Source organism: Manduca sexta, chromosome 18 (genome assembly GCF_014839805.1).
Source record: "Manduca sexta isolate Smith_Timp_Sample1 chromosome 18, JHU_Msex_v1.0, whole genome shotgun sequence".
NCBI lineage: Eukaryota > Metazoa > Arthropoda > Insecta > Lepidoptera > Sphingidae > Manduca > Manduca sexta.
In genome coordinates, this window is record NC_051132.1 from 8,798,506 (window position 1) to 8,823,767 (window position 25,262).

General features: G+C 35.8%; 2 protein-coding genes and 1 non-coding gene across 5 annotated transcripts in view; 1 reads left to right on the forward strand and 2 right to left on the reverse strand.

The window, feature by feature from the left end:
* Positions 1-595: 595 nt before the first annotated feature.
* LOC115453571 lies at positions 596-7,311 on the reverse strand. Of its 3 annotated transcripts, none has more exons than XM_037440125.1 (13): positions 7,173-7,311; positions 6,428-6,470; positions 5,566-5,628; positions 4,806-4,934; positions 4,229-4,267; positions 4,064-4,075; positions 3,834-3,881; positions 3,129-3,296; positions 2,336-2,377; positions 1,816-1,827; positions 1,496-1,543; positions 785-826; positions 596-695 (listed from the first exon to the last, which is right to left on the reverse strand). In XM_037440125.1, exons 1-13 carry the CDS (start codon positions 7,203-7,205, stop codon positions 622-624), a joined length of 753 nt encoding a protein of 250 aa, XP_037296022.1. In that variant the 5' UTR covers positions 7,206-7,311; the 3' UTR covers positions 596-621. The 3 variants fall into 3 exon arrangements, with proteins under 3 accessions (XP_037296022.1, XP_037296021.1, XP_030038136.2); XM_037440124.1 differs by having other exon boundaries at positions 3,129-3,311; XM_030182276.2 differs by lacking the exon at positions 5,566-5,628 and having other exon boundaries at positions 3,129-3,311.
* Positions 7,312-8,695: 1,384 nt separating this feature from the next.
* On the forward strand, positions 8,696-8,768 carry Trnav-cac. The gene has a single exon. It is a non-coding gene; the product is annotated as a tRNA-Val (tRNA).
* A 798-nt stretch (positions 8,769-9,566) lies between these two features.
* The window catches only part of LOC115453358 (serine protease HTRA2, mitochondrial), a 32,376-nt gene continuing 16,680 nt past the window's right edge, over positions 9,567-25,262 (reverse strand). The window contains exons 4-14 of the mRNA XM_037439943.1: positions 22,806-22,895; positions 21,483-21,659; positions 20,408-20,619; positions 19,872-20,088; positions 16,745-17,040; positions 15,818-15,949; positions 14,849-14,945; positions 11,748-11,915; positions 11,356-11,456; positions 11,064-11,128; positions 9,567-10,231 (exon numbers count right to left, since the gene is read on the reverse strand). Of these exons, the coding sequence (XP_037295840.1) occupies positions 10,066-10,231; positions 11,064-11,128; positions 11,356-11,456; positions 11,748-11,915; positions 14,849-14,945; positions 15,818-15,949; positions 16,745-17,040; positions 19,872-20,088; positions 20,408-20,619; positions 21,483-21,659; positions 22,806-22,895 (1,721 nt within the window). The 3' untranslated portion in view covers positions 9,567-10,065. The remainder of the gene's footprint in view (positions 10,232-11,063; positions 11,129-11,355; positions 11,457-11,747; positions 11,916-14,848; positions 14,946-15,817; positions 15,950-16,744; positions 17,041-19,871; positions 20,089-20,407; positions 20,620-21,482; positions 21,660-22,805; positions 22,896-25,262) is intronic.

Genomic DNA, 25,262 nt, shown 5'->3' on the forward strand with positions numbered 1-25,262 from the left:
ACATGTGTGCCTGAGCATTTACTCTCATACTTTGGTAATAGAAGCAATCATACAAGGCATGTTTTCTCAACTTCGGAGTAATAATAATATCAGCCCTGTATTATATACTGTCCCACTGTTGGGCACGAGCCTCCTCTACTACTGAGAGGGAATAGGCCTTAGTCCACCACGCTGGCCTAGTGCGAATTGGTAGACTTCACATACCCTCGAAAATTCCTAATAGAAAATTTCTCAGGTATACAGGTTTCCTCAAGTTGTTTTCCTTCACCGTTAAAGCGAAAGATAAATTCACAAAGAATACATACACATGATTTTTTAGAAAAGTCAGAGGTGTGTGCCCTTGGGATTCGAACCTGCGGACATTCGTCTTGGCTTACTATACTTACTTACTATTTACTCTTATACTTTAGCAAAAAGAAACAATCATACAAGGCATGTCCTTTATGTTTTCTCAACTTTGTAGCAATACTGAGCAGTATTTATATCGCTTTACCCGACAAGGAGATAGAACCCGCGACCTCAGCATAGAGGCAGTTGTATTTTCTCCTCTACATCAATAAATTTTGAATTAAATTCAGGAAAACATAAACTAAAATTAGATGTTTGGATTGTTTTATTATCCTATTTCTTTTCCATGGGTATTTCGGTAACACCTCTGATATCTTCTCGATCTGAGATATCAGATTCACTGGTACCTAAAAATAATATTTAACTCAGAAATATAATTGAATTGATCTTTTACAGACTCAAGAAACATGCTACTGTTATTAATAAAATATAATACTTTCGCGATTTTTCCTTGTGTGTCTTTTTCTTCCCGATGTCCCTGCAAAGAGAGCAAAATAAATTAGTAATAAAATAAAATTAAACGGCGTATTTCGAAGAGGCCTGCAGCACATCTCTATACCCTTGGTACTGCAGAAGTTTGAGAGAGACGGTGATCACTTACCATGAGGTGAATCGTACGCTCATTTGCCCCGTATATCATACAAAAACCTACCTAATGCTTGTGAAAAAAGATTCTATCTCGTATTAAAATTTATGTTAAACAATTATTCCTACGGGAAATATTTCGAAATTTAGAAATAATTCATGAAGCTGACAGGTAAACTATAAAGTAATTAACTCGTAAAATAATTAATAATATTGTAAAAAACTGCCGGGTATTTAAATTCTTTAGTTTTTTCTATAATTGTAGTATACTAATTCACTTTACTTTTTTTGAATTACTATTAATCCTGGAAAAACATCGGGGAGATTTGTACCTCTGGTTACCAAAAGTTAATGATTAATGAATTTTCTTAAATTACAATAAAAATAAAATTTGATCTTCCGTATTTACACCAGGAGAATGTTAATTTTTCTTTTCTAAACACTACCTACATCTACCTATATTGACTCCTTGTTGAACAAGTTATGCAGCTCCTTGCAGCTAATTTGAGTGCGCTCTCCGCCCTCGGCAAAATAACAATAAGAAATACCTAACAATACTTACAGGGAGAATGAAAGGGGCTTCTCTTGATATAATTCACGAAAACCTCACCTGAACAGACAGAATTTTATTTATAGGTACGTACTAAATACAAAGTGCATACATACATTCATGCATAGGTACATACATAAATATCATTACCTAACCATCAACTTATAAATTATGTTTTTAAAATACAAAACTAAAAAAAAAAGCACAAAATTTATTAGAGTTCTAAAATCTTGAACACAAGAGTTTACACGAAACTGAGTCAATTTTGATATTTTACAATATTTTAATGAATTATAGTTATAATATAAATTGGTATTTTAGCTTTTTCTTACCATAGTGATCAACTGCAATAAACGGACTCAATATTAATAAAATATCCATAAGATTACATTCAGATTATGGAATAATCTTCATTCATTAAGAAATTACAGATGCGTCAGTTTTATTTATGTGTAGATACCCACTGGCGTAATAATAGTGGTAAAACGAGACAAATGTCACGGGCTACAGCTTCAACGGCACCAAATTTTGTGAAATGTTAATTTCTTTTGTTTTAAGGGTTCTAAGGGATGTGCCCAGGGCCTCGAGTTACAAAAGGGCCGTTGGAATTTTACGAGGGACTTCGCGCAATGCCTTTACCGAGGACGTTTTTTTTTGGATCACATCATGAATTTCTACCTAATCGGGGTCTTATTTTGCTCCTGCCCTAGGCCTTGTGCTAGCTAAGACCGCCACTACGGGTAAAGTTACAGACTTTTCATCTTAGGAGGTGCCCATTCGATTAATTTGCCGCGGGCCCTTTACGGTATCCTATAGATAAATTATATAGTTTTGATGACCATGCATACTTACCATCTATATCTTTAATGATGATATTGTACTGTTTTTGAATGGCTGAAATAAGAAATCAACGGGAGAATTTATTACGTTGCATAAAATTTTCTATTTCAAGCATTGTTTTGTTTTGTTTCAAAGTATAATGCAGAAATTGTAAATAAGTACTGAACATTCAGACACTTAGCAACTTATGCCTCAAGATGAATCATCATCTGCATCAGCAGATAATATTTATAGATTCTTATATACCTACTGCCTCGGCAAACTGACTCAACTGTGCTAGACTATCGACTGACGAGAGATCAGATCTCTGGACAGTCGAAATAACGATGCCGGCTTATTTGAAACCGGGAATGAGCTGATCCCAGCACGCTTACGCGCACCACTATATTAATAGTGTGGTTAACAAGTTTTACACGTGTACGGTGTTCGCTAACCGGGTAGATACATGTATACCACCACCAGCGTTCCAAAGCCCGATTGTTTTATTTACGAACAGCCATGATACTAGCCGTAAGGCGAACGACCTGATCCCAACATTAAAAATGAAGTCTCTGAAGGTACCTTAATGGTGTTAGGAGAAAACACCAAAACCGTTAAACTGATTGAAATATAATTGTACACACAGATAAATCATATCCTGGATATTTGGGTTATTTCGAAAACCTTAGGACAGCTATAGGTTAACCTCCTGCCTGACACTCCAAAGTGTCACTTATCACCCATATCACAAAAACACAGGAGAAAAATAACTTGCTGCCTACCGAGTCTTTGTTTGTGTCCCACCTGATTCCTACCTGATAAATACCTTTTATAACAGGAGTGACGAACTCATCCAGTCTTCTCTTCCCGTATCTCCCGATAAGCTCTTTGATGAAAACCTTCAGATCTGCCAGCCATTGCGGGTCTGGCTCCGGTGTCATTATTGGATGCGCCATAGTGGTACCCATGCCTGGGAGGCCTGCGTAGCCTGTACCTAAACCATAACTCTCTTCGAGACCATAGGATTATGATGATGATATTAGCCTTGTATTATATACTATCCCACTGCTGGGCACGGGCCTCCTTTTAGACTAAGAGATTCTTATAGATAACTTCTAAAGTATGCAGGTCTTCTCGCGTTATTTTCCGTCACCGTTAAAGCAGGCGATAATTCACACAGAATACTCACATAACTTTAGAAAAGTCAGAGGTGCGTGCGTTGGGTTTTAAGCTTGTAGACAGGCGGCCTTAGGAGGAAGCGAACCGAGCAACTGCCCGAGCATGGGACTTACAGGGGCCTCGCACGGCGCCTTGGAGGACCTTTTTTTCGATCTTACCGTTGGAACTATTAAAACCTGGAGCTTTTGATTCCGCTCGGTTCTTGCGCGCCTTTTTTGGCTTTCCCTTGGGGCCTCGCATCGTTTAGGGCATTTACTGCTTGCAAACATTCATCTCGGCAAGCCGTTCCATTCCCAATTCCGCTATCGTGTTCTAACACAGGATAATAAAACTTAAAGCAGCAACTACTCACCAAAATATGCAGCTCTCATATGATACTTATATTTTATATCAGAGGTACCTGTAAAATAATCAGGTACAAATACTGATCAAGGCTATAATAACTTTATTTCGTTTAGTGGAAGTGAAAATAGGCTAGTGTTTTGTTTTATATGTTAAGCAGCATACATATTTTGAAGTCTAGAAAATGTACACAAAATTCATAGTGTATTACTTTATAATAATATCATTTTGATAACTTACCGTCGCTAGATACTGCAATAATAATTACAATTTAAGTCAATCAATCACAAATAACCATCGTGTTTTCTTCTTAAATGTCGAGTTTAAGTTAAAAATAAAATTATTTACATAAAATAATGTTGATATTTCAAATTCATGTAATCATTTACATTATAATAATATTACCTTCAACATGCAATAATACGTTATTATTGTCTTCAGTTTCTGAAATACAAAAATGACTTTTTAAAGAAGTTCAGTTCATTTACAATTGTTATGACTTCTATTTTAAAACATCTGTAATATCATCAATATAATTACTCATCAAGTCTTATATTTATATCATATCTTTAAAAACAACACACCTATTTATAGAACTTCGTGATACGTAGACTACACTTTTCTCCTTTCAATATACAGTGTGCGAATAGCAAATATGTTTAATAAATATTGTTTTATATAACAAAACAGAATTTGTATCAAATCTTTTTCCATTTTCAGAAGTAGTAAAAATATATCCACATATTTCACCAGCTATGTTAGATCCAATATTATGCCATTAGGGGTAGGCCTTTACCATTTACCCGGCACAGCAACAGACCACGCTAATACTGAGCATTATCTGGCAACGAAACTTATTATCACTCTACTCAAGAACCTAGCACGATAATTGTACTACAATAAAACAACATCGACATCTAATATCTATGTCTATCAATTGTTTTTACCCTCTAATGTATAATAGATCTATCTTAATAATTACCTTTAACCAGCTGCTTAATATGTGTTTTGGCTTTCTTGTGTCCTAATTTTTCAACCAATTGCTTAATATTGTGACGCAGTTCTTCAATCCAGAATGGCTCAACTTCTAATGATTCTTCCGGGGAATTATCTTTTAACAAAAAATTTAAATATTATTAATTCTACTGCACTAAGCATAATAGACTTCTACACTCTGATCATTCATTGTATGGCCCATAACTATTGCTATACATACCTAGTTGATATTCTATATGTACCTAGTCTTCTGCAATTTTATATTTTCAAACAATTTGGTACCTATATATTTATGCAATTTATATACATACTTATGTAAAATAAAGCAATAGAAATCCCGTTTCCTAATGTCTCTGAGATCATGAAGTTACTAATATTTTTTGTAAAAATCCATCCATCATTAAAAGTTATCTCAAATTAGACGCTAGACTAGTCGGCTTAAATCTGGCTAATATGCAAGGATATACTCGTAACATTATGTTTAAACTACACTGTTGATTATACTCCTAAGGTCTACAGTGTATTGTGAAGAGAAAAATCTAACAAAATGTCTAACACGACGAAATTTCAACATACCTTAAACTCTTACGTAAATACGAGGTATGACAAGGCTCAGATATATGTAACAGATAATCAGGTCATAACATTAAGGAACCGTCTTGCTATGAAAATAATAAAAGTAAATAACAACTGGAAACGAATGATATATGAAAAAATCTATAAACCAGTAACTTTGTTAGGCTCACCAATTTGTTCAACTGAATTCTCTGGCGGCATTCGTAATATGGGTTTATTACCTTCCATAATACCTGCGAATATATGTCAGTATTGACTATCAGAAAGTATTAAATCACAGTCTCGTAATAGAGCTCTGTATTGTATGTATTACTAGTTGTTAAACTCTGTTGAGAATTTTGAATTAGAGACTGGGTCCACTAGGAAACTTATAAAGCTTAAATAATGATTCATTCTAAATTGTTGATAGGTTCCTGATAATTATCTACGTGTTACACGTGCTTAGAGCACGTAAATCCGTAGGTCCAGCGCCTGATCTATCTCCGGACATTTCGGATTGCAGTGTCACCGGACTGAAGAGTGAAAGAACAGAGCGGGCACCTGTGTATTGCACATACGTGTGCACTAAAATATCTCCTGCGTAATACTTAGGTGATCTCCGTTGAAATTGGCCGCTGTGACCGAACTACGGTAAAGAAGGAATCAAATCGTGTCTAAATGGGATAAATACCCACAGGCGGCCTTTTTTTGTCCCTTCTTTTTTGGGGTCACGCTAATTCTTGAAAGTGGTAAGTCCATAATGTTTTGTGACCCTCTCCCTTCTTTTTAATGCCAATTGTTTCGATTTTTTCGAAATTTCCATCAGGGGCACTGCATGCCCCTCAAAAAAAGCCCTGCCTATAGGTATCAATTATATTGATTGTTGATTAGGTGTGTACCTGTACGTAAGTTACCACAATACTTTATAAGTATCACTCGTAGAATATTTGTATCCGCCCGGATAGTGATCAACGTAGTTCCAACCGCCTCCACCACAGCTCCTTAGCTAAGATAATTACAAAACCCAGATAATTACGCATAAATTTCACTTACTAGATCTAAACGTTGGACCGCGATAGCCATAGACATGAACGGTCTGTAACAATGAAGGACCGCTGTATAAATAAATAATTATTCGTAGATGCAGTTTGCAGTTTGGCTAAAATAAATAAGTGGTTAAACCCTGGGTTCCTAACCTAGGGGTAATTACTTACGTTAATCAGCTATTTCACTGAGGTAATTAAGGACCTAATTATAGGATCGTAAAAGAAAAAAAAAAGTAACAGAGCTGACGTTGAAATTGTAAGGCTGTTGTGCAATTTATGATTAATAAAGATGTTTATATATTATTATATTTGCCTATATTGTTTCGATAACATTTATGGAGGCGGGGTAAAATTTGTTTATCATATACATCCAAGGCGAACAATATTGAAAAGGTTAAACTAATATTTTTAAAGCTGTTATTCCTGACTTCCTCAGTGGCGTAGTTATATTGTGTACGTTACGACAGAAGTGAGGTCTCGGGTTCAAATTCTAGAGTCCGATAAAGGTTTTTTTTTCTAGCAGCTTATCGTCTAGAATTTGTGCCCGATATGGCGATAGATTGTTACGACGAAACACAGAGGTGAAAAGTTGGTGACCTCAGGCTATAGGCGTGATATAGGCGTGTTTGTTTATTTCGTTTAGTTATTCCTGTATTCTACATAACCGTTAAAGAAAAATTGTACTTACGTTATTTACAAAATATATAAAAAGAAAGTAGATACGGACACGATGGATAGGTAAACCTACTTACCGTTATTAAAAAGATACATAACTTCAATAACATAGTGTTAAAATTTTGTAAGCCGCCGAATTACATTTGCATTGCAAATGCAACTGAACTTGTAATTGGGAATAATAATCAAAACCACACGCGTATCGGAATTGAATATTGTCATGAAAGTCAATGGAGTAAGTAATTAAAATTTATATTAGAAAATTAATGTTTCAAGCTTGTTTTGGCAAAGTATGGGAACCCGAAACAAAATATCAAGACTATTATATCAAGGTTATTGGCAAGGAAATTCTTTAGTAGGGCTACGTACCTATAATTTTTTACTAAGACAGTCCTTGTGTCTTCAGTTACATATAAGCACATAATCTACAACAGCCGGACTCACACTTTTTACACGGCCCGCAAAGGCGCCTTAGGTATAGTGCCTCGGGACGCAGAATAAATTCATTGAACTAGTTACCTAAGAAAGTGATTAAAATGTAACTTTTTTATAAAAAGTATTCACAAATAATGTATTCATTCTTAGCATATCTACAGCTTTGGTAATATTGGGAAAAAAATCATAGCTTTTAGAGAATTTTTGAAGTCATGTGGCCCTTGCAGAAGTTCCGCGCACCGTGGTTTGAGTATGGCTGTTCTACAGGAATACTTATCGTCTTGATGAATGTGGTATGCGTCTGTAATACTGAGGCGACACTACCTTACCGCTTACTGCAATAATTATGGCATTGAAATACTCCATAATAACCGCGTGAAGTGATGTGATGACCTAAATATACCTAACAATGAACTAGGCATTAATATACCTTTTTTAAACTGTAGTGTGGCCACTCGCGCAATAAATACGTCGGTAATCGACTTTGATATGCGAAAAATGACCGCAAACGGAACTATACTATGGCATATACTGTATTGAAAGAAATTGTAAAATATATAGGTAATATTATAATTATACACCTAGTTAATGTTTCAATTATGGCTTTGATGATTGTCATGTGTTTTTTTAAGTACCTACAGACCCCGCAGCCAACACCGAGGGAAACCTGCGAACGGTTCACTGGTTCCCCCCGGCAAAGCGACTGCGGGGCCCTGGAGGGAGAGAGGAAGAGGAGAAATAGGAGAGGAAAGAAGGGAAGGAAGAGGAAGTATTAGGATGAGCGGAGTGAAATGGAGCGGAAATGTTCACGAGTCCCTCTTAGACCCCAATGTGAAATTGCATCCACGGGGTATACACTCATTCACTGAGTGCCTAGGACCGCGACTAATGTCCCTCCGTGCATGGGCAATGGAGGTGTGGAGACCGAGAGCACAAGAATTGGCTCGGGGGGGGTGTCATGTCATGATCCCGTAGTGTGGTCGCAACATAGTTGTTATTCGATGTTTTGTCTTCTCACGTTGCACATTTACTGTGAGAGATAGCACGGCAAAAGGTATAACTATGATATAGACATATGAAGCGTTTCATTAGTAAAGCCTTTATAAATTTACTACACAGCAAATAAATTAAGAAACAAGTATATAAGTTCGTCACTTTACAACAAGTTTCCGTAGTGTAGCGGTTATCACGTGTGCTTCACACGCACAAGGTCCCCGGTTCGATCCCGGGCGGAAACATAGTTTTTTTTAACCAAAGAAAACAATTTACTTTTGTTTTTTTTTTTTTTTATATTGCATAACTCAGTGCTATATATTGTAAATAAGAACCCGACTTCAGCGAAGAAAAAGGTAAATGATTCTGCATCATCATTTTTCAGTTTACTTTGAAGGTACCACTATCTCAATGGCGAAGGGTGAAATATTTCATAACCCAAGCCAAAAAATATTTCCTTAGTTAATATATCGCGGCCAATAAAACAGTAAACAAACTAAGACAATGGTTAAAAATAAGCCGGTATGAATCGGTTGTATGGACGTTTCGCCACTGCTCTGTTAAATGCGGGTAGTGTTTTTATATTTTAGGTTTTTAATGCGATTTCCATACGAGAACATTATTTTTATATTGAGATATATATTATGATATAGCCCTGTATATTATCCCGTACTTACCAAAAATATCATAAATGTGGATTTTTAGGTACAATATTATTTTTGTCATGAACAATTATGTTATGTTTACGCGAATGTTAGACATTAAAATTAAACTATTTATATTTTTCGGATTTAATCACAAAAATTCCCCCCGTGACCACGAAGGCTGCAGTCTCCGAAACGTAGGGAGAAAATTTTAATATAAAAACCGCGATAAAATCCGAAAAATAGTTTAATTTTAATGAAGACTTATTTTACGTTCAGTATAGTGACCGTGAACTGTGATTTTAAGCCTTCATGGGTTTACACTCTAGCTAGTATCCATTCTAGTTCATAGTTCAAATTAAATTGACTGCGTCAGGTTACTGAAGTAAAGAAAATTATAAACAGAAAAAAATATTTAATAAAACTCAATACATAAAAATAAACTTGACCTATAATAATTCATTTGAATCATATAAAAAACTTCATTATTACTTTGTGAACAGCGACACGATCAAAAAACACTTTATTTACAATATTATGACGTCACAATCGTCACATGTCTATTAGTATTGTCTATTCAGTCACATTTGTAACATTGATAATATTATTTTGCCTCATTTTCTTTGAAGACGTCACTTTTGCGACTTCTGTTTTAAGGCAGGTATAACTGTACTATAAAATAAGATATCAACACTCCAAGTAAAAATCCAATTTGGGATAAATTACATATTTCATACGAAATAAATCCCATAAAATAATTTCAAACGCAACGAACCCAATATTAATCTGTCAATAGACTAACACAAAATAATATTTCAAAATTGATTATATCAATTAGTCGATAAATTTTGCACCAAAACTGCCTTCTGATTGTGTCACCATTCTCAACAATTTTATATTAGTGCAGTTCCGGTGTAATGGACAACGTAAGTTTCTGCCGACCCCTGACGATGTCGATGCGTAACGTTCCAGTGGTGTTTTCTAAGCTAGTGTAAATGTCAGTAGCACTATAGACAGATTTACCGTTGATTTTTGTTACTATGTCACCTGGCTGAAGTCCTCCGCTGTAGGCAAAAAGATTTTTAAATTAATAACATTATTAATATGTATTCATTTATTATTATTTATTTTTTTATAACAAAGCAAAAATTGCAGACATCTAAAAAAAAGAATTATGAGAGTTATAAAAATATTTTTTACAGCTCTGGATGCGTGTTTTCCGGGAATCAATATGCTGTATATTTTTGCGATAAAAAATAGCTGTTACTCCAGTAAAGAAAAAAATGTTTGAACAAAAATGGTAATATTCTGTGGCTACGCGAAAGGACAAAGCACTATTTTTTGTCCCAAATAAAGGTCCTTTATGCCTCAGTATATGGAGTATAATATACTTCGAACATTCCCCATTTTATTAAAATAATTAAACAAAACTATGTTAGGTCAACAAGCCATGTTCCGTCTACGAGGACGAATCCGTCTTTTTCAATTACAGGCATTCTCATCAAAGTACATTTTTAATAACCATATAGGCAGTAGTATAGCTTGCCGTAGAGGGGCCCTATATCTAAGTTTGTTGGGGTCTCTTCTAGGCAGTGCTTTCATAAAACTTTTGGGCGCCTACTTAGATTAATGTAGGTATGGGAGAAGCTTTGGGACCCTGTATCACTGATACGACTGATACGGCGGTAGCTACAGCCCTGCATATGGGTAAAGGAGTGAAAGAAAATCCCTATTATACGCCTTTTAATCCTGTCCTGTCCTTCGATTAGATCGCCCGTAATTGCAAAAAGATGCCCAGTCATGCAGACGAAATAGTTCCCCTCGAACATACTATGTTTATTGAAATTCTTTATTTATAATGTACAATATTTTTAGGTATATTATATTCTTACTTACTTGTAAGCTGGAGAACCAATGATGACTTTCCAAACGAGTATACCATTTTCTATATCCGTTGGCATCTGGAATTTTTTTAGTTCATCAATATTACTATTTATAATACCTATTTTTTTTTACATGGACTGGGACCTTTAATATGGATCAAGATGTTTTTAACATTTTTAAAATCTGTAATTTCATAAGTCACTACTACTTACACTTTTTTTACATGGTTATAAATGTGTAACTTATAATAAAATGATAGAATATTTTTTATGAATTTTATAACGAGTATCTTACATATTTTTACCTCAGGATTTCTCATTCGCAACTCCATGAGTATGTTTGGCGTCAGCGACAACATTGTGATTCCAAGATACCTCTTTGATACTTGCGGCGATTTTACTTTCCCTGCAAAGTCATCATTTCACAATTATAAAACAAAAATACAATGCCAAACCTTTACTTAATTTACTGCAATATTGTTAATAAAATAGACTATATTAGTGTCAAGGCACTATCATAAAATAAAAATCTTAAAAAACTATAATTATTTCTTATGTTTACGCGAATGTTGAACATTAAAATTGTACTTAATCAATATTAATCAAAATTAATATAAATAGTTTAATCCAAGACAACTACCTTACATTCTCATTCAATTACAATAACAGATTAAAAATATTTAAATTTAATACATACTCTTCGACAAAAACTCCTTGACATAATCTATGGGTATAGCGAAGGATATGCCCGAGGTAACTTTCATGCTATTTATGCCGATCGCCTCTCCGTCTAAGTTGACGAGGGGCCCGCCGCTGTTACCGAACGTGATTGGCGCATCCGTCTGTATGTACACCATGTCTTTATCTGTAGAAGGTTTTATTAATAAACACCTTTTGCCTGCGTCTGCGCACACATTTGAACATTAAGATAAATATTTTTCCAGGATAAAAGAAGCCAATAATACTCAGGAGTAATGTCGACGTCGGCGAGGTTAGTGTGGCTCTCAGACAGCTTAAAAACGGTAGAGCCCCTGGTGATGATGGCATTACTACGGAGCTTCTCAAGGCTGGAGGCAAACCCTTGCTTACAGCTTTGGCGAGGCTTTTTAATGCTATCATCCACCAGGGTATCGCACCGGAGGCATGGTCCAGGAGTGCGATGGTCTTGTTCTTCAAGAAGTGTGATAGGACTCTATTGAAGAACTACAGGCCAATCTCACTTCTGAGCCACGTCTATAAGCTGTTCTCAAGGGTCATCACGAATCGCCTTGCCATTAATTAGACTTGACGAGTTCCAGCCACCGGAGCAAGCAGGGTTTCGTAAAGGCTACAGCACCGTAGACCACATCCATACTGTTCGGCAGATTATACAGAAGACCGAAGAGTACAATCAGCCGCTGTGTATGGCATTTGTGGACTACGAGAAAGCCTTCGACTCCATCGACACCTGGGCTGTTCTGGAATCTCTGCAGCGATGTCATATCGACTGGCGATATATTGAGGTGCTGAGATGCCTTTACAACGTTGCGACTGTGACCGTGCAAGTTCAGGACCAGAGAACAAGACCAATTCCACTCCGTCGCGGGGTGAGACAGGGAGATATAATATCTCCAAAACTGTTCACCAACGCGATGGAGGACGTCTTCAAGACTCTGGACTGGACTGCACGAGGCGTCAACGTCAATGGAGAGCGCATCTCACATCTTCGTTTCGCAGACGATATAATAATCTTTGCAGAGATGCTGGAAGAGCTTAGCGGAATGCTGAACGACCTAGGTGGGTCCTCTCGGCGGGTCGGTCTCGGCATGAACTTGGACAAAACCAAGGTCATGTTCAATAAACATGTCGTGCCGGGACCGATATCTGTCGACGGCATCCCCCTCGAGGTTGTGCAGGATTACGTCTACCTTGGCCAGACTATCCAACTAGGCCGGCACAACTTTGAGAGGGAGGCTGATAGGAGGATTCGGTTGGGCTGGGCAGCATTCGGCAGGTTTCGTCAAGTCTTTACGTCGACGATTCCACAATGCTTGAAGACGAAAATCTTCGAGCATTGCGTCCTACCGGTGATGACGTATGGTGCCGAGACGTGGACACTGACGGTAAGGCTAATCCATAAATTTAAGGTCGCGCAGCGGGCGATGGAGCGAGCTATGCTAGGTGTCTCTCTCGCGGATAAAATCAGAAATGAGGTTATCCGTGAGAGAACCAACGTAACGGACATAGCTCGTAAAATAAGCAAGCTGAAATGGCAGTGGGCTGGCCATATCTGTCGTAGGACTGATGGCCGCAGGAGCAGACGAGTCCTAGAGTGGAGACCGCGTCTCGGTAAGCGTAGCGTAGGACGACCTCCGACCCGCTGGTCCGACGATATTCGTAGGATCGCCGGTGGTCGCTGGATGAGGAGAGCGGAGGACCGAACAGCGTGGCGCGCTTTAGGGGAGGCCTATGTTCAGCAGTGGACAGCTGTAGGCTGATGATAATGATGAATGTAGTGTACAATTAGTGAAAAAAAAAACTGTTAGAGAATAGCGCGTTTAAACAAAAAAACACTTCATCTTTATATTTTATTAAAGACTAGCTTTTGCTCGCGGGTCCGCCCGCGTTATAAAGTTTTTCAGGCTAAAGTTTTCCGTTATAAAAATAGTAGTTTCCCGGGAGCCTATGTTCTTCCCAGGGTCTCAAACTGTCTCCATACCAAATTTCATCTTAATACGTTAGGTAGTTTTTGAGTTTAACACGTTAAGGCAGACAGATTCAGCGGGGGACTTTGATATATTATTTAGAACTTTTTAAGTGAAACAATCCCGTCATACATCATTGTTGCATAACTTTAACCGTTTACGCAGCGCAGGCAACGGAAGCTCTCAAAACTCATAATTTTCCCCGTTTTTGCAACATGTTTCATTACTGCTCCGCTCCTATTGGTTATAGCATGATGATATATAGCCTATAGCACTCCAGGAACAAAGGGCTATCCAACACAAAAAGATTTTTTCAGTTCAAACCGGTAGTTCCTGAGATTAGCCATTACTGCTCCGCTCCTATTGATCATATCGTGATGATATATAACTTTGAGCACTCCACAAACAAAGGACTATTCAACACAAAAATATTTTTTCAGTTCTTATCGGTAGTTCCTGAGATTAGCCATTACTGCTCCGCTCCTATTGAATATAGCGTGATGATATATAGCCTATATATAGCTCTCCACGAACAAAGGGCTATCCAACGCAAAAGAATTTTTCAGTTTGGACCGGTAGTTCCTGAGATTAGCCATTACTGCCCCGCTCCTATTGGGTATAGCGTGATGATATATAGCCTATAGCACTCCACGAACAAAGGGCTATCCAACGCAAAAAGAATTTTTCAGTTTGGACCGGTAGTTCCTGAGATTCGCCATTACTGCCCCGCTCCTATTGGGTATAGCGTGATGATATATAGCCTATAGCACTCCACGAACAAAGGGCTATCCAACGCAAAAAGAATTTTTCAGTTTGGACCGGTAGTTCCTGAGATTAGCGCGTTCAAACAAACAAACAAACAAACAAACAAACAAACTCTTCAGCTTTATATAATAGTATAGATAGATAATCAAGGAAGTTTACTCATCTATACAATGCGTAATTATGAGTTTAAAAATCATTTAAGAGTTCAAAATTTAAATAGTTATAATGTCAAATATTAAGGTCTATAGAAAATAAATAAATGAGGATGATGGTTAATGGCGATGAATGATCTAAAAAATAAGAATGTATTTTAATATCTGTGTTCAGTATGAATAATTTGTATGTATACCTTTTAATCCTAGTTCTTTACTCGCCCTTTGAGTTGAACTGACCACACCAGCTGTTACTGTATTGCTCAAAGCCAATGGACTGCCCATAGCTACAACCTGGAAATATTAAAAAGAATCAAGTTTGCAGAGCAAGTTTGCTGTTTTATCTTGACAACACTGGGTTTTTGGCACTGTTAAATATTAGTATAACAAATTAATGGTATAGAATGTATTAATAACTGATCACAGAAAAATGTTTTTGTGTTAATTGCTTATTACAAAATATTATTATATTTATTTTAACTAATTCTTTTTTGTACGCATGTACATTAGTAAAAATACAGGGTCATTTTGAAATAGCATTACTAAATGAAACCACATACTCGTCTTTCCCTTTGCCGACATTGTGCCTAAAATCATCCATGAGTAACGAATATTTTCACCAAAAATTCTGGTTTTAGTGTTCTGGTTTTTTGAACATTTTGTAGCTTAATGTGAATATGGCTTATGCGTGAGTGTATTTCTGCGTGAAAGTATGTTGTTGCTGCTGCAACGAATTCTCTTAGAGTAGTAAAGGTGGCTTTAGGGCCCGTAAAATTAAAGTAACTTTTTATTAATATTTATTTTGTTCGAAACTTACACTCTTTCATTTTACATATACGGCTCAAGTAACTTATTGTAAAGTGTTATTTCCAAGTAGATAAGTATGTGGCTTCATTTAGTAAAACAATGTCAAAATGACCCTGTATATAGTATAACCACTTATAAATAGACTATAATTGGTGGGGTTACCACTCGAGGCAATATCTTACAGACAACCATATAACATGGACATTGAAAAAGAAGATAGGGCAGTTGTGGTGTGCACTGTACACTGCATAGATAGAATTAGTGACAAATACATACATAAGAATACATATACTACAAGCATTATAAGTAATTTGATTAAGAAAATTTGTTTCTTAGTCTATTTATAATACAATACAAACCCACTCGCCAGGCTTGATGTCTGCTGACGAACCAAGCTTCATGGTTGGAAGCCCATTAACTGGTATCCTGAGCGTGGCCAAATCAGATTTAACATCTACATCCTCCACTAAGCCTGTGTGCGTTGAACCATCCTGAAATATTTGAATCTATAATAAATAAATTTAATTTGTATAATAAATAAAATTATTTACATATTGTTAGGCATAAGCATTTTTTGTCACTATATCACAAGTGATAAAAATTACACAAGTGTATGAATCATTTTGTAAATATAATTGTTTGCATCATGAAATTAGCTGTTGCATTAATACATTTACTGGTGGTAGATATCTTATATGTGAGAGTCTGCCTGGGTAGGTACCACCGCAATGTCTATTTCTGTTGTCTGTTGTGTTCTGGTTTCAAGGACATTTAAACCAGTGTAACAACTGGACTCAATGAGACTTAACATTTCATGTCTCAGAATGGCGAGTGCAATAAAATACCAAAAAGCGTAATAAGAGTAATACAACTATATTACAGTAACCATTATAACATTTAGTTGGAAACCCAAATATCCCTAACTTATTCCTAAACTCGTATTTAATTATTTGCAAAAACTAAATTTATGTCATATAATTATCATGCTTGATCTTAAAATATAGTTTTTCACTTATATATTTTGATTGTGTTAAGTATTTTTATAATAATATTGCAGCAAAAGAAATTTTCTTTATCTTGTATCATTTTTCAGTTATATCATTTCCATAATGGCGGATAGCATTTTATTTTTTCTGATGCAATTTTTTATGTAATTAATCAATGCTATTTCACTTTTAAAAATATACTTTACAGCCTTATGGATATTTAGAGAAACAGATTGCACAATATTTGTTACGCAAACTAATATTAGCAAATGATGAAATAATAATCAAAAACTTGGTTACCTGTAATCTCACACTAACAATGGCATTAGGTTTGTTGACTACAACGTGCGCGTTCGTCAATATTAACCCATCTTCCTTTACTATAAATCCTGAGCCGTTTGAGAGTGTTATTGGTTTTCCAGAAAACATATCCAATCGTCTTCCATCTTTTATTTCTATGTAAACCACGGAAGGCGCCGAGACCGCTACAACGTCCGCAATAAAATTATATTTCTCCCTTCTTCCAGATAAATCGTTGTAAACACTAGCAGCGTATAATTTTTCACGTAAACTAAAAAAACCTACTATGCCAGCAGCTGCAGCCAAAACACCACTGTAATAATATTCGTTTGCACTTTCGCTACTATTATTATGGCTATTATATGAATGTACAGTACGGTATGTACATCGGCAATTAATATTTGTGATTGGTTTCAGTTTAAAAATACGAGAAAATCTTGAAACAATCATTGCACAAAATCTTTGTGTCAATCTACGAAAGAATTATAAGTAAATGACAATATTAAAGGGCTGACGCTGTCAGATTGACTTACCAATGTTGTGACCTTAGTGAATTCCTCATTGTTATAGCGTTAATACCGTTATGATAACGTGTTAAATATCAGCTATTTCGGGATTCTCCATAGGTAAAAAATATTCATTCGATCAATTACTTTTTAATGGCAAAATTGCGTTAGAATTTGGAACTGTGAACAGACGTTTTACTCATTTTTAATAAATAAAAAAAAGGTAAATAATATTACGATGATCTGGTTAAATTGACTAAGCAGCTATTGTCTGGATCCGTAGTATTTTAATGTTCTTTGGTCTGTATATTGGTTAAAATATAAACTTTTTCATATTGACTACGTTGACTACGGCGTAACATGGTAAAAGAAAAAATTTATTGAGTAAAAGCTGTTGTATTAGCCTTCGAGTGTTGTAATCGCTCCTAAGAAAATAAACCGCAAAGGCGCTAACGAAGGAAGAGCTAGTTACTTATGATTTGATCTAAGTTTTATTTATTTGAGTATTATGTACGTACGCGCTGCCCGTTCACGCTTATTACCTAATTCATGTGAAAGTTATTATTTATGAAGCTTTCAAAACATATTATCAAAAGCATATATTAGTGAGAGCTTGTACTACTAGGTAAACCATTGTCATAATAAATCATAATCTCACAGTTGTTGCCAAATAGGAGAAATAATAAGAAATATAATAAAACAAATGCTTATAGGTGATATGTGTAATGAATTGCACAATATATAGTAGTGTAGGTACAAATATAGAAATTAGGAACTATACTAATACTAAATTTATATTTACAAAGAACAATTATAAATCTTATTACTATTCTACAACAACTAGGTCAGACCAGATCATTACACTTATACTTTCAGATCATTCTTAATTATAAGAATATTTTTCATTTTAAATGACTTCTCTGGACTAATGACAGCCTTTGACTACAATAATTAATGGATAAACATACTTATGTATTACACTGTACATATAAAAAAATAATGTTGAATTCATCTTGGTTTTACCAAGTTTAGTTTTATTTTTTATCACCTAGAAGTACATTTCATGAAGAAATATCTACTTGATACAATTCATGATCCAAAAGTTTATTTTCTTTTTATAATACATTCTTAACACCTAACTAATAATCATTGTATACGTCTGTGATTGTGATTCAATGTTTTGTCTTGTTCTATTCAATGACATTTACTTTCAGAGGGAGCAAGACAAAACATATTATTATCAAGACACATACAGCATTTATTAGTAAAATCCCCTATCAATTTAACGCTTACACTACCAAGAAAAACAGTGTGGACAGAACTGAATAGTTAGTAAACAAGTGTAGGCGAAAAACTTTTCAATGTACGCTCTCAATCGCTTTTTTCGATCTATCGCAAAAATGGGCCAATCATAACAAAGTTTAACATGCTGACATTATCATTGTCTATAATATTTTTAAATAAACCACTGGGCACATTGAATAAGATGAAGTAAAAATAATAAAATAACGAAAAGATAAATTCATTGCCCCACAAATAGGAAAAGAGGTTTTTTTTTTAATTGGTTATCACAGTTCACATTGTTTCGAAAAAAAAATATAATAGGATTTAGATGTACGACAAATTTATTGTTTTGGAATATTGATGATTAACATGGTTAAAAATACGTAATACTAGGTATTGCTCGTGGTTTCGCCCACGTAAAAGACATTCCAGCTACTAAAGTTCCTAAAACACCAGCGTTTCATAACTCCAACTGTACGATATTAAGCCATCTCTTTAAAAAATGTAATAAAAAATGTGTTATTTTACATTGGAGTAAATTTCCGGGATAAAAGTAACCTTTGTGTTAATCCAGGAAATGGTCTACTTGTGTGACAAATTTCATCCAAATCCGTTCAGCTGTTTCTGAGTTTAATTCTAACAAACATTTTCACCAACTTTTGCATTATATTTGTAAGATAAGATAGTAAGAAGTAAGGTACTAACATTATCTTATATATCTCGCTCCTTTCTTTAATCCTACTATTAAAACTATAAAACAATAAAACATATTACAATCGGGACAAGTATCTTAAAAAAATAAAATTGGAAACATTTTGATACTTGTATGTAACATGCTGACATGGGATGTATGGAACATGCTGATAAAATTATAATTTTGGTATAGTTGAAATTGTGTATGACCTCATTTCTTCTCTTTCTTGCGTGCTATTTTAGTCTTAAATTAAGTTTACAGCTACGATTTAGAATACATAAGATTAAAAAATATTTTTCCAATAGGCAGCTAACATTTCGCCCCAACTTTATGGCCACTGTGAAGTTAGATGCTGGTGCATCTAAGAGTTGGTACTCTTTCTGCACCTTTCGTTTCTTAAGGACTCATGCATACAAATTTATAAGCGTTTTCAGTGCGCCCATTAAAAAGAACAAACTTCAAACTACATCCGTTTACTGTGCGACATTAGCATATTTAAAATCATGTGCTTTGACCCTTATTCTAAAACAATACCGACATTCGCAACTAACTTCAAGCCATAGAGATTAACAATAGCTGCCTTATAGATAGAACTATACAATGCTTTTATAATCTGTGAACTAGCTCCAATCACTCCAATCGCCGCAGCCGCAGCTCTCGACGCCATTTTGAATGTTGCCGTTCAGTTTACCATTCATCATCTTACCGTTGACCGTCTCTTCTGGATGGTAGGTGTAGAATACCTGGCAGAAGGCGGAGTCGTCTCGTGGTAACTCGTAGCCTATATGCCTTGCAGCGAGCCAGGCAGCGCCCATGGCACTCGACACTCTTAAACGGACCAGCTCTAACTCTGTCTTTACCTGTAAAGAGTATGTAATTTTAAGTATTTAATATTTAAATGCTTTGTGAAAAATATTTTTATTTATGTTGGACTTTTCTTAGAACGAATGTTGGTTCTTTTGCTAAGCTTAAGGTGAGAAATAGATGACTAGCATAGTACAACCATGACGTCACATTCCTGCGTATAGCCTGATCTGAAAAGTGACAAATCCTGGTCATGTTGTGGTATAATATGAAAGTAACTTCTTGTATTGAATACACGAACTAGCAAAAGTGCAGCATAACATACATAGTTGTTCGTATTAAAATGGTTTGTCATTCGACAATTCATTGACGAACCTTAGACCTAACGAGTTCGCTGAGCATGCCCGGCTTGAGTACGTCCCAGCTGCGCCACACGGAGCCGACGCACACGACGCGCAGGCGCGGCGCGGCGCAGCGACGAGCCAGCGCTGCCGCGTGCGACGCGAGCGCACCGCCCGCTGACGCGAATATGTGACGAGATAACTCGTCGCCTTGGTACGCTAGTGCTGACAGCTTTGATGTCACACCTGGAAATATAATTTATTATTTATACTATTTCACATATATTTAGACAATCGAATAACAAATATATATTTTAATTCATAGTATACAGTGGGGATTTTTTTGCTAAAAGGGTAAATAAAATAAAAAATGTACGGTAAACATCTTAACAGATGTACATACATATACTTACACAGTTCAGTATTTCGAAGTACCATTTTGGCTATACAGTGGAAGTGAAGTAGCAGTGGTCAAATACTTGAGTCCAAACATGCCAATTGTCTCAATTGTATCCAATAAGCAACGAATTGAGTACGATTATTGAAGCCCATCAATTTAGAGCTAGTGTTGTCAGTCCGTATCAATGCACTCTGATCGGTTACATCAAGGACATAGACCGGAATTCCTCAAAATTTTAACAAAAATGCACACGTATAAACGTGTTTTCTTTGTGCGACATTTACGAATTTCCTAATTGGGGAAGAATTTTGAATTGTTGCGCATATTACATATCTTAACATAAATCAAATTAATTGATTGCTCTACGTAAACCTTCTTTCCCTAATCGAAAACTAAACTCTAATATATGTTTTACTAGCGACCCGCCCAGGCTTTGCACGGGTGCAATGCTGATTTCTCCACTATTTAATGGATGTTATTATTATACATATAAAAAACTTTCTCTTGAATCACTCTATCTATTAAAAAAACGCATCAAAATCCGTTGCGTAGTTTTAAAGATTTAAGCACAAATAGGGACAGAGAAAGCGACTTTGTTTTATACTATGTAGTGATATAACAAATTGTTTTTATTACATTCAGGAACATGCGCACGCGCACTTTCCAGCAGATATAAATAACACAATAGATCCATAATATATTGTCTCACCGGCAAATTGCGACTTATTAAAGTCCTTATAAGCATGCGGCAGGAGATCCGCTCTGGTGTCCGCGTTGAAATGTTCCTTGATGACCTCCCACACGCGGTGGGTCGGGTGGGGAGAGAGACGCAGCCCGTCCACGTCGTCTATCACCATCTTAACAGCCTTGTGGGCTATCCAGTATGCTGGAATAATGGACAGTAAGGTTATGAAGATGGAAAGGTGTCGAAGAATTTTAATACGATGACCTCAACTGTAGGTTCAGAGAGTTTTTAATGAGCCTTACGGAAGAAGCGTCTTTCTTTAATTTCGTTTTGTGGGGGCACGCCGTGCAACTAAAATGAAATTATGCGAATATCAAAAAATTGTCATTGAAAATACAGGAAGGGGTAAGGATGGTACAAAAATTGTGGGACTTACACTATCGAGAAAGTGACAATAAAAAACTGGTTATACGTATTTTTTTTGTTGTTATTTCTTTGAATGACGTTCGTCTGGTGGTAAGTGATACGACCGCCCATAAACAGTAGAAAAGTCATCCAACACCTTCAATTACAAAGTATTGTTAGATATTTCACTGCATTCGCCATCCTGAATAGGAGATGTTAAGTCTAATAATTATGGTCAATAGTTACACTGGCTACAATGTCAATCTATGATCATTCTAAACCTATGCTCTATATTATAACACAATTTTACTGGAATTAAAAAAGTCAGTGTACACTTTAGGTCAACAACCAGGACTTTTGGCTCAATTTGTATTGCATGATAAATAACAATAAACTAAATATCAACGTAGAAAGCTGGTCACCTGTAAGTGGGTCGACTTAACGATTAAGCCTGATAATGTAGCTAATCGTTTTAGTTAGATCTAGGGTTCATGTTGGTATAGTTAGTAGGTTAATTCTAAGTATTGTGCGGGTTGTAAAAACCTAAGACATAGTTATTGCTTATTTCGGGTATAAAAAAATGTTAGTTATTACTTAATATAGTCACTAGATTTAGCGCCAAATGTATTTACTCTATTTTGAACCTTAAAGTCGCTTCGAGGTTAACCTCTAATTACTATTAACTACCTGAAGGTAGTATTCTATTTTTTATTAAAGTTCTATTAGGTCAATGCACTTACCTTCAAGCGCTATGTAGTTACTTTACCTTGCCTATCATCATCATCAGCAACTGCTGAACATGGGCCTCTCCCATTTCCAAATCGACCTATTGTAAGCGGTCCGCATCCAGCGACCTCATGCGACTTTTGAGGTCATTTGTCTACCTCATGGGTGGATGTTCGACATTGCGCTTGACCATGGCTATATATATAAATCACTTACCACCCCCTTCGTCTCCGAGCAGATACCCCCATCCGCCGCATCCGTGTTGCTCGCCGTCAGGCGTTCGTAACAGCGCGTTCGATCCCGTACCTACGGGTAGAAAGTTTATTAGATACGCCAGAATAGTTATTACGCAGAGGCTTATTGTCTTGCTTGCGAGTCTGGGTCCTGGGGAATGATTCTCGCGTAGTAGATTTATGTCTAACAAACATTATTATCAAGATTTGAAATAAAATATTTTTTCTGACTTTATCGGTTGTTTATAATTTTGTCCAGAAATTTCGAAGACTTTGCTGCCTTCATGGTCACGGGGGACCTGAGTTGTTGGTTTTCCGAAAACTTAAAGTTACAATATCTACCCACATTTCACAATTATACAATTATTTTTTTTTATTATAATTACTTCACTTTCTGAACATCGACTTTCATTAAAGATATCTAGTTCGACCTGTTATAAACGGCCTGATTACAGCGAGTCTTTGCAACCTTTCTCGACTCGAAACCGACTTAATGATTTACATGTGTATACTTAAATTCAGGACGTCACATGAAACATTTGTCCGTATTATTATTCGACATAAATGTCTCACATCGTACCATTTAACCGCGTAAATAACTTCCCTTAGAACTACAAGTAGCACTATATTTTTTCCTATGAAAATATCTATTTATAATATACCAATATTTTCCAGAACAGACTTGACAGATATATTGCGAATTTAACGAACAATTAGCTATAAACAGGATACAGGCTCTTATAAGTTTGTTATTACTGCTTCTCTGATAATAAATAAATAAAAAGCTAGTGTCGAATCCATTCGAATTATGCTATTTGAGTAACAAATAAATCCTATACACTTTCACATTTATAACCAACCTACTCCATCTTTATGACATTACTTGCATAGTTCGACAAGTATTGCTAATTTATATCTAGACTTGTGCCTATTAGAAAGTAGTTGTGGTAGCTATAGTAATTTATTTTTATTTGACTCATTTTGTAACTTATGATTTATTACACGATTTATTTTAGCGAGTCGTTCCCCATTACAATTAATAAAACCAAAATTAAATATTACATACACAATAGGGTTCTATTCGACAAATAAATCTCAGAATTGTGTAGATTGATATTGATATTGGCGCTCAATGGAGGAGACCTATGTCCAGTAGTGGACGATTCCCGGCTGAAATGATGATGATAATTGTGTAGGTAATACTGTGCTCTACAAATATTCCCAACTAAATCTTTATTACTGCCGACAATAGAATAGCAAGTTGCCGAAATAGGTTGACAATACGGTGTAAAAAAACTATACTCTATAGGAATTTGGTCAGAATTATCTTCAGGCCGCGTATAGTACAATAATTATAATGAATACCAACTAATTATATTGTGACAAAAACTAAACGCTCTGTCCGTCGATATGCCCTCTTCAATCAGCGCTTTAATAGGCGTGCAAGCAAAAAGCATTGTATTCATTAATGCATTTGACAATGGACGAATCAATTATAGAATTCTTAGTCACAATTTTAATTACCGTAGCCGCTAAATAAATATAGCTTTTAAGCATAGTTCGGACTGTGTTAGTATTTCAGTCAAGTAGCTAGTAATAGTAAATGAACTTGTCAATACTAATGGACTAATTTATGTTTATAGATATCACTGGCTCACGGCAAAGATCTTGTGTTAATTTTTATTTATGTTAGAATAATATAATAATACAATATTATCAGCTATATAGCCCTCCCTACTGCTGGGCACTTGCTTCATCTACTACTCAGAGGAATTAGGCCTTATTCCACCACGCTGGTCTAGTGTGAGCTACGAGTCTTCACCTGCTGTTAGAAAAAAAAGTATGTAAAATATTGTATGTAGGTACAATACGAACGACATAATCATATCGCCAAAGTTGAATTTATATTTAGGAAATGGCACATCCCTATCTACACAAAGTATCCAAAAAGGAATCCTATATCCAATCGGTGACCTTCGAATTTCAAATGTCCCTTGACCTAGGAGCGAGACCTTAGACCTGCTGAGCGCATCGCGCTGTGGTACGTCTATCGGGCCCCTACAATAGTGAAAGGCGGAGCAATGAACTCATAGTCAAGCAATTGCTGTTTCGATACTGTTATATATTTGTATTCAGGGCAAATATACTTAGTTTAACCAGCGGTGACAGCTTAGTTGGGTGTTAAACGGACTGCCGAGACGAATGTCTGCAGTTTCTAATCTCAACACATCTTTGACTTTTCTAAAATTATGTGTGTAGGTATTCTTTGTTAATTATCGCTTGCTTTAATGGTAAAGAAAAATATTATGAGGAAACCTGCATACCTGAGAAGTTCTCTATAGGAATTATGAGGGTGTGTGAAGTCTAGCAACCTGCACTAGGCCAGCGTGCTGGACTAAAGCCTAATCCCTCTCAGTAGTTGAGGAGACCCGAGCTCTGT

Coding starts and splice junctions, on each gene's coding strand:
- LOC115453571 (XM_037440124.1), bottom strand. CDS start 7,205: ATGTTATTGAAGTTATGTATCTTTTTAATAACG. Junction 4,268..4,805: donor TATTAAGCAGCTGGTTAAAG/GTAATTATTAAG, acceptor TTTGTATTTCAG/AAACTGAAGACAATAATAAC. Junction 2,378..3,128: donor CGTCACTCCTGTTATAAAAG/GTATTTATCAGG, acceptor TTCTTATTTCAG/CCATTCAAAAACAGTACAAT.